The sequence below is a fragment of the Carex rostrata genome, chromosome 18, assembly GCF_964058835.1.
Source record: "Carex rostrata chromosome 18, lpCarRost1.2, whole genome shotgun sequence".
NCBI lineage: Eukaryota > Viridiplantae > Streptophyta > Magnoliopsida > Poales > Cyperaceae > Carex > Carex rostrata.
The window spans coordinates 126,922-137,022 of record NC_135935.1 but is presented as its reverse complement, the minus strand read 5'-3'; the positions used below and the strand labels follow the sequence as shown (position 1 = coordinate 137,022).

At 32.9% G+C, this 10,101-nt stretch overlaps 1 protein-coding gene and 1 long non-coding RNA gene across 4 annotated transcripts; one reads left to right on the top strand and one right to left on the bottom strand.

Annotated features, from left to right (window-relative positions):
• Positions 1-2,300: 2,300 nt before the first annotated feature.
• GALAK (galacturonic acid kinase) lies at positions 2,301-8,927 on the top strand. Of its 3 annotated transcripts, none has more exons than XM_078319794.1 (14): positions 2,301-2,505; positions 2,987-3,100; positions 3,659-3,730; positions 4,519-4,562; positions 4,656-4,764; positions 4,868-4,933; positions 5,212-5,291; positions 5,390-5,489; positions 5,842-6,017; positions 6,809-6,849; positions 6,928-6,956; positions 7,088-7,157; positions 7,479-7,568; positions 8,290-8,927. In XM_078319794.1, the coding sequence occupies exons 1-14, from the start codon at positions 2,455-2,457 to the stop codon at positions 8,544-8,546; spliced, it is 1,299 nt and encodes a 432-aa protein (XP_078175920.1). In that variant the 5' UTR covers positions 2,301-2,454; the 3' UTR covers positions 8,547-8,927. The 3 variants fall into 3 exon arrangements, with proteins under 3 accessions (XP_078175920.1, XP_078175923.1, XP_078175921.1); XM_078319797.1 differs by having other exon boundaries at positions 2,444-2,505; positions 4,682-4,764; XM_078319795.1 differs by having other exon boundaries at positions 2,444-2,505; positions 4,643-4,764.
• Positions 7,979-8,795, bottom strand: LOC144569443 (uncharacterized). Its single transcript, XR_013516061.1, has 2 exons — positions 8,664-8,795; positions 7,979-8,571 (listed from the first exon to the last, which is right to left on the bottom strand). It is a non-coding gene; the product is annotated as an uncharacterized LOC144569443 (long non-coding RNA).
• Positions 8,928-10,101: the final 1,174 nt, after the last annotated feature.

Sequence of the window (10,101 nt, the reverse complement as noted above, 5' to 3'; positions counted from 1 at the left end):
TGATTTGAGAATGTGCGTCAAAATTGTTAAGATAATTAGCCGTTGTCAAAATTTCCATCACTTTATATTTGGATAACTTTTCTAGAAAACATATTTGTCTTCTATCTAATTTGGTCATGAAGTTTAATTTATTAAATTCTACTCATTGCACTAACCGATTATTTAATTTTAATCCTTTCATCACATTAATCTCTTCTTATCCATCACAAATATTTCATTTTGTTTTAAGTTTGAGACTGAAGGTTTCTAAATACGTATGTTTACAGAAAATGTATGTAAGGACATGGTTTTGGGCTCTGATGCATCATGCATTGAGACAATATACATGAACATATGCGCAGTATGTGCAACACACATAGGAGGGCCAAAATCATGTTTTAAGGAAATTTTTTTACCGAACAAACGTATCTAGAAAAGTCGTATAAAGTTTTTATTTTTTTTAAAATTTTAAATATTATTTTATTTATTTCAAAAATCAGGATGGACAAATAAAAATTTCCTTTTCCCCTTCTAATCTCTAGTCCGCATCGTCTGCATTAACTTAAAATATCATCTATTGAGTTAACGTATCTCGGCCGTTTGATTTTAAACGGAGTCGATCCGGCTACAGCTTATAATTCAGGAGCTTTTTAATATTAGTGTAGATCTAGTATGCACATATCTTAAAGTGAACCGAACAGTCCAAATACATTATTTCAAAAAATTCTTTTTTGAGTTAATGTAGAGGATACGAATTCCTTCTCCTAGGTTAATTACCTTATTATCTTGCTTCATATCACCATCTCTATTTTATTCTTATGAAATGTCGACAATCTCATCACATAACCGATTCTGCACGAAAATAAATCTGCTGCGATTCTAATCTCAGCCGTTTATATTTTTGAGATTCGTGCACAAAAAATATATCTTTTTAAGATTCCCACACTGTAATAAATGAATGATTGAAATTGAAATCGCAGGACCTGCGATCCTGTAAGATCGCAACAGATTTGCTTCCATTCTGCACTTCTTCAAATTCTTCATAACCTCTTTAAATATCAAGCTTCTCCTCCATTCCCAATTAATTCCCTCCAATTATGGGGTTGACATGACTGGTCATAATTTGTCAAATTATAAGGCCCAAACATGATTTTTGTTTTTATCATGCACTAAAAGCTTTTGAAATGATGGTTGAAGTCGTATGTGAGGGTAGACGATGGGTTATGATTTTGTGAATAATCAGGGACCTAAGCGTAAATATACAGACATTTTGAATTTTGAGTATAGGAGTTGGGAAAGAGAGAGGTGTCGGCAATGGTGGTGGGGCAGCGCTAAAGTGAAGAGGCACGAGGGATCATATAGGAAAGGGAGAATGTGTGACTGTGAATAGAAATATAAGCAAACAGAGTATAAAATCAATAGTTCAATACAGGTAATGTAAAACAAAGTTCAATAATTAAAATCGGATGAATCAAAATTTACCAACCAACAACGAATATTGGAAAAATTGAATAATCTGAGAAAACAATTACCCTAATGTTTTTCGATATTATTTCTTGATAATAAAGTAATGGTTTTAATAATTACTAAAAATGATGAGAGGAATTATTAATTATAAATGGTACAATCTGTTTTTACTTTTATTAATGAAATCAACGTGTAAATAAAACATATGCACCGTTTGTTAGGACCACTCATCTATCTTTAATATTAGAAAAAAAATTCAATAATACACCTCATATATAATCAAATAGCTAACTGATAAATTATACAATAACATACCATTGGAGTAAGGATAAAAACGTCCTAAATCATCTTTACATGTTCTTTTCTTATAATAATTTTGTTAAACATAACTTACATTTTGATAACAACTTGATGAAATTTTGTTATGATATATATATATAAATTTGATTCAGGTTCCATACAATATTGAGTTATCATTATAGATTGTAAATTTTACAGGCAAATAAATGGACAGATTCTGTACTACGATTTTTTTTGCATGAGAGAGAGTCCGAATTTGGCAAAATTTGATCTCATTCTCATGTAGTGAAATTTGTGATATATTTTTGTCATTCATTTAATGAAACACAGGTTATTATAATTCTTGACAATCAGGATGGACATAATAGGGGTAATGATTTAACAGATCAATTTTAGCTTCATACAGCGCATGAACCATATACAGTGTTGTTTTAATTTGATAGTTAGTGTGCTGCATGAACCCAAAACGTCTCTGTTAAAATTTTTACCCCATAATTGTTCTCTATGCTAATTTTAGCAATCACTCGTAAGCCCCGCTGTCTCTCTCTCTCACTGTCCCCATCTCCTCTTCTAAATTCTCGAGTCGACCATCCTTCGTAGCCTCTACCAAATTTTAAGTTTAAAAAAAAGAAAATTCTCTAGTCGACCAAAACAACTAGAAACTATAGATCCACAGACACATCTGATTCTCTATCTCCCACAAAAGCAATGGTGGTTTCAGAAGGAAAGACAGCTCCAGCGTGGCCAACCAACGAAGAGGTATCAATCCGGAGCAACTTTTACTTTTTTTTTTCGCCAATACTTTCTTCTATTCGTCTCTCTGTGTAAAGTTCTTTTTAGAACCTCAAATTTAGAGCGACAGTTCAGCAAGATTTGATTTCTTTTTTCTTTGTATTGTTTATTACCATTGATAAAATAATTCAGCGTTTCGGACACGAATTTCTAATTGCAAACGAACTTTTGCACTTAAATGCGGAAGGACATTCATTTCGCCCTTAACAGTTCGATGCATTTCTCAGCATATCTCTTAAATATTTCATCCATGCGTTGCTTTGATTATAAAGATAGAGCTGAGCTTCTGCACTGGCTCCTTACAATCCCTCTGGAGATGTTATTTGGGAAGTACATTGTTAGATAAAATAAAATAAAAAAGTACATTGTTAGAGAAAGTCTGAATAAAAATTTTCCCTTTCAATTTTCATCCCTAATTTTTTGTTTTGTTTTGTTTAATTCCACCTAGCTTGATGCCGTGAGAAAGAAAGTAGCGCTGATGAGCCAGAAAAGCACGGGGGAAGTTAATGTGGTTGCTTGTCCCTACAGGATCTGTCCTCTAGGGGCTCACATAGATCACCAGGTTAGGTTCAATTAAATTTTCTACTTTCCTTGTTTTTTTTTTTAATTTTCTGACAGTTTTGATCAATTAGACTAATGAGAGGTGACGGAGAGATATAATATGGAACTGAGTAGCCACTGTGAAACTGCACATTTTTTTTTTCATTTAATAAACTAAATGGATATATTTCGAAAACAAACTAAAAAGATTGATTGCCAGAAAAGCACAATGTGCATTTTTTTTTAATTAAACAAACTGCACATTGTTTGTGGTTTCAGAGGGCATTTTGTTGATCTATTAAAAAGATAGTTATGAAGCACAGGGGATGCAGAAATTTGATACACATGTCTATATGTTTAACTGATAAGTGGCACTAAAAACTTATATCTCATCATCTGCGGTTGTCATGTGGTATTTTGAGTGTGGCAATATCTTTAGCAAGTAGATAATCTGCAGTGTGAATTATCAGAGTACCAGAAGGAAATTCCACAGAAAACTGCATCCTTTTCACGATAAGCGCTTTAAGTGATGTTTGAGTTTCTTAATGTGACTTTAATTTTTCTTTAAATTCATTTTCAGGGGGGAGTAGTCACTGCTATGACAATAAAATATGGGATACTTCTGGGTTTTGTTCCTTCTGAAAGTGGTCAGGTAAAAATGCAATTATTTGGTAAGCTATATTATTTACTTTTGTTAACAATGACCTGAGGTTGATACGAGAGTATACCTGGGTTTTCCTAGAAATCTTTATCTTTTTGTGTTTTTTTCTCTCTTTATTTCAATGATAGGGGTCTCGAATTTAGTGATTTTTTTTTTTATTTGTGCCTTCTCATCACTGGTACTTAAAAAAGAGGGGGATCTCTTAACCATGCTTTGTTTTGACCATCTCGACAAGCTTTAAAAATAAAGTTTAAATTTGAAATCCAATATTATTGGCATGATCTATATTATCCGTATGTTATGTCTATAAAATATGATGAGATTGGTGTATGTTTCACCATACATCAAGTAACTTGAAATTAATGGTCCTTGATGCATCATCAAACAATACTTAAATTGCATTAAGAATTTGATTGCTAGGTATGTGACCAATAACATACCAATAAATTCACTTTTCAAATTTAAATTTTCTTTGGGTATTTTTGTTAAATCTATTATCAAGATTGTCGAGAACCAGCCTTTGTTCTAGTGGCAAAGGCAATGCCTTCCATGTGGGAGATCACAGGTTCGAAACCCGGATGCGGAAATCCCTTGTGCATTTTAAATAGATGGGTGGCTTGACCTCCAACCTTTACCCAAGAAATTATCAAGATTGTCAAAAATTACCATTGTCAATTGATTCCTCATAAAACTCTGGAAATTGTTATATTCTTGATACTTCTAAAGTTATTTTTTCGATGGAACGGACACAGATCTTTTTCTTTTCTTTTTTGTTTCAGATATTATTACAATCTGGACAATTTGAAGGAGAGCTCAAATTTAAGTAAGAACCCCTTTTGTTTTTTTTTTGCCAATGGTAATTATACAATAAAAACCTTAGTATAAATTAAGATTAATTAATAGGGCAATTGTACAGCTCTAAAGATTCACAAAAACCCATAGAAAACCCTGAAGATATAAATTGGGAGAGTTATACACGAGGGGCTGTTTATGCATTGCAAACTAGTGGCTATGATCTACAAAAGGTAATTTACCAAATTATATTTTGTTTTTGTTATCTAGGGCCTTTAAAATCTAAATTGTAATTATTTGACTCAGTATTGTTCTTTTTGAAATATCAATTTTTAGGGTATAATTGGCTTCGTTTCAGGTGTGGAGGGACTTGATAGTTCTGGGCTAAGCTCATCTGCTGCTGTAATTATTTTATTTTAGGCTTTAAGTTAATTTTAAGTACCAACTTTAAGTTAAATCTTGCTTTTTGTTTGTTCTCTGACCGTGACATCTCAACTGTATTTGTTTAAATCTATATTGTTTATTTGCTGTATACTTTTATTGTCAATTTTGATATATTTTACTCCTACGAAAGGTTAACTTCTGTAATAGCCAGTTCTTTATTTATTTCCATTTCCTAAAATAAACAGAATTGTCTAATTCATGCTCTGTTTGTTAATTTTTATTTTTTTCTTGAATAGGTTGGCATTGCCTATTTGTTAGCTTTAGAATATGCAAACAACATAATCATACCTCCATTAGACAACATATATCTGGATAAGTATGTTGCTTCATTGTTTTATTTATATATTTTTTTTCATTTTCTCATAAATGATTAACCTTCAGAAAATCATATACTTTTATTTCCCCTGCTTTTAGGTTAATAGAAAACAGCTACCTAGGTCTTGAAAATGGGATTCTTGACCAGTCTGCTATTTTACTGTCAAGATCTGGCTATCTCACCTTCATGGACTGCAAGGTAATTAAATATTTATATTTAGATAAGAACTTTTCTATTACTACCTCATTGGGTTTTATGAAGATTATCTTGCCATACACGAGATGGAAGGTGGTAGGTTTTGGTACCAGTAATCATGTGGCTATTTGCAGTGGTATTTGTAAAGTTTATGTATCTGCTACTGATTGGGACTCCATAACAACGTCTTGACCATACCATAATTAGGTGCTTAATTTAATTAACAAACTTTTTGGGTTATTTTTCTCCTTTTTTATAATTTCCAAGTTCCAAGTCTCAAAGTTGTATTGTTTTATTGACCTTCTTTGCATTTTCTTTTTTTTGTTCCTTCTTTATCATTTATTTTGGAAAGTAGACAAAAGAACCATTCTACACGCGCTTTGCTGAGCAAAATAAAAGCCTACATATAAATGGTGAATTTGGCTTCAAAATTCTATTGGCATTTTCCGGAATTAGGCATAATCTACCAAAAAAGCGTGGCTACAACACAAGGGTTGCTGAGTGCAAAGCAGCTGCACATGCCCTTCTTTCGTAAGTCATTTTGGTTGCACATTGGAAAGTACATATTCCTTTTTTCAAATTTTACAATTTTAAAATTTGTGTGACAATCTCCGTGCTGCCTAGTTTGTACACACCATCTTCAGGGTTGGTAAGTAACTGCAGAAGCTCAGTTGCAGAAATCAAAACAAATATAAAAGAAGTACCAGAACAATATTTACTTGTACTAGTAGAGCTAGTCAGTGTAATGGATTTGGTTGGGTCGGTTATTGTTTTTTTGAAAATAAAATATGGTTTATTCTGTTTTTCCAATTCCACATTCCAATGAAATAAGGAATGCTAACCTTGACCTAACACATTAGCCTATTCAGTAATTGATGGTTTTTCACAAATGGTTCAGATATTATCATTTCTGTGTAGTGTTCTGTTATAGACATTTTTTGAAAAACTATTCAGAATATGAGTCTAATTGTTTCGTTGGCAAAAGGAAACCAAAGAAGCAATGAAAAGGAAACCAATGAACTCTTAAAGGGATTTTGCAAATTGGCATCATTTTATTGAAATATACAATCTTGGACTGACCCAACCACCAAATAGGTGAAGATATCTGACTTGTTATCCACCTTTCATCCATTGGAGCCGTAACAGTTAACCGGAGGCTTAAGCTTCTGGTCAGTAACTGTCAGCTAACTGGTTTGTATTGCATTGGACCATTACCAGCATATTATATTGGACCCTGAAATATTTTGGGCTAACCAGCATTGGTTCAGAAGTTTTTCATTTGGTTAATTTTAAAAAAAAATAATTTCTTCATTCAACTACAGAGTAAAAGGTTACGAGAACTCAGAGGCTTTGCTTTGCAATGGTAAGTTACAAATAATTCATGTGATTTCTGAAGCTATTAAATGTTGAATTTCTAATAACTTATTTTTTCTTGTAACAGTTGATCCAAGTACATACGAGGCTCATAAGGTAAAATTCACCATTTTCAACTATAAGGCTTTTTTTTTTTTCTTGTCCAGTATACATAATACCAAAGTTAATTGCCGATGATGAAAAACAAAAAGACCAAAATGAATAATCATGGAATTTGTCTTCTGCAGGGGAAATTAGACGAAAACCTGGCTAAAAGGGCCGAGCACTACTTCTCTGAAACAAAGAGAGTTGCAAAAGGCATTTATATGAATTTCAAATATCTGTTTTATCTTTTTATTATTATTTTTGTTTCAAGTCTAGTACCCAACTTTTCTTATTCTGACATCTGATTTTATGCATATTAATACTGGTTTTTGTTTACCGTATTAGTTGATCTGTGGTACCCTTATTTTGTTTTCTGGAAAACGAGTTTGATTTTATTTGGAGTGTGATGCTGTAGATGCAACAAAATTTTGGGGTTATTAGCAGAAAATTGACATAATAGGTTTCATTTGCAAAGAAATGATAATAAAGAACACTAAATGATATTTTACTGTGCTATGTTTATTTCTTACTCAGGTAGAGATGCATGGGCCCGTGGGAATCTGGAAGACTTTGGACAGCTGATTTCTGAGTCTGGCCGAAGTTCCATTGACAAATATGAGTGTGGTATAATTTCCTTTTTAACTTTCTAATGTTACTATACCCTTGATGCTTAATTTATTTCTAACACTATATTGTTTTGCTTTATTGGATTTATTGACAAGCTTTAGCAAAACTGGACCTGGATAACTCAACTAAACCCAAGAGCAATTACATAAATGTGAAGTTCCCATTTTGTTCCCTAAACATTCCATTTCTGCTATTTGGTACTTTACACGATTTTCCAGTGAACACTTCAAGAGAAATCTTGCTTCACATGTAAATGCAGAATGAGATATTTTGGTGAATAACTTCCAATGAAAATCACCTTACAAAAAACTTCCAATGAAAAGAAAGGAGTCATTCCGAACCAGTTACAATGGCAATCTTGAAAGTGTTAGGAGTCCAGACCCTTATTTAGTTTACTCTAACAAAAAAAAAATGATATATATTTTCTGAACTCAAAAAGAAAAATATAATTATATTCACAAGATACGAGTACAGTACAAGTTCAAATTTTGAAAGCTGAGCTGCAACAAACTGGTCTAGACAATACCAAGCCTTTACCTGTATGACATCAATTATCAAGATCAGATGTTGTAAATGCAGTAACATTTTCTTGAAAATGATGTTTTGTGCTCATTAATAGGATAGCTTAGGGACTTGATACCAAGTTCACATCAAAATTTTGGGCCTAGCATTTTAATGACCGAATCCAATGTCTTATCAATTTTTAAATGCAATGCAGGAGGCAAGGAAATGATACAGCTCTATGAGATCTTGTTAAAAGCCCCTGGTGTTTATGGGGCCCGTTTTAGTGGGGCTGGGTTCAGGGGATGCTGTCTTGCATTTGTGGCTGCCGATCATGCTGACGAGGCAGCAGAGTTTGTCAGAACTGAGTATGAAAAGGAACAACCTGAGTTAGTGTCTCACATCCCTCATGATAAGCGTGTTTTAGTTTGTGAACCTGATGGTTCAGCTCGAATTATTTTCCCTGGAATATAAGCAAGAGGAATTTTCACCCACCTGCCTTAAATATATCATGTACTTGACCGCTGCATCTAGGTTCACTGAATTTTTTGAAAGTCTAAAGTTTTACTCCTTTTGAGGAATTAAAATCACAAAATAAGTATATTGAAGCTTTCGGGCAGGTTCAAATCCTTCATGAAGCTGCTGGCTAATTGCATTGACTATGTATAAAGTTCCATTCATTCATTTCTTGTTCTTTTGTAATGCAATTTGAGATTTAATTGATTCTTGAATTTGTATTTTTTCATATGGTTCTTTTCAATTATATAAACTGTGCTGTGTAATTTTCTTTTCTAATGACTGGAGACCATGACGCTCATACCTCTATATATACTGTTTCTGTATTTACTGTTATAATTTTTCTTTCTTCACTCTATTCATACAGACAGCATCATTGATAAGCGAAGTGTGGAGGAATAAGTAGATGGTTTTCTGTTTGGCATTCTGTCACAGGACATGTTAGATTATCCTCTTTATCTCCTAACATGCAGACAGCATCATTGATAAGCGAAGTGTGGAGGAATAAGTAGATGAATGAAAGAACAAACAATGTCTTTCACTTTTTTTGAATGCTATTATCATACAAATGCTATTAAAATGCTATTATCAAACAAAGATAATCCATCTTATGAATTAAAAATTTGCGTCTTCTTTTTTGGATCTTATACATCTTTTTATAAATGTAAATAGTTCTTAGCCTTTTCATAAAAATTAAGATCATAATAAAAATAACGTTTCTCACCAATCAATTATTAACCTAATAATATGGTGTTTATGGGTCCAAAATCATGTGGTGGACGCGAACTAGCATGTGATACACCCGTAACGACTGTCATATATTGGGGGACAAACTTGTATAATAATATGGTGATTAATTATCAAATAAATTAATAACTTGTATATGTAGTTTATTATACAAATATAACAAATAAATAAATTGAACGCATCATGTATGTAATATCATAAAAATATAAAACTTATAATTTTTGAGATTTGTGCAACTCAAAAAAAATGAAATGTTGGATTTAGAATGGTAGAACCCTACAATCGCTTAGGATCGTAGCAGATTTATTTCCAGCTAGGAGGGATTACAAAAGCATATGTAGCCACTAGCAAGATTTACAAAAAAAAGTAAAAGGATTTTAATTGCTCATTGATGGCGTGCGATTCCAACATGTGACAGTGACTCTTTGCCAAACAGTTAGAATTATTTCCTTATTCAGAATTAAATAATACAAGCGGATCAGGAATTTTGATTGTCTGATCTGGAGAGAGCGACGAAACTGGAGAGCGAGAGCTCAGCTTCGACAGGGAGAAGCGAAGAAAGCTCAATGGGTAGCTCGGCTCGATCAGATCAACCCGCTAAGGGAAACGGAGATTTATTTCAAGTTCGAGCCGAGTTTGAGCTCAGCTCAATTGGACTCATTCAAGAGTCCAACTCAATGCCCATGAGTCAGCCCGACTCGTTTAGCAGGAAGATCAAAGCCGTTGGTGTTTTGTATCTTTGCCATCGGTAAAAAGGGTCAAACCA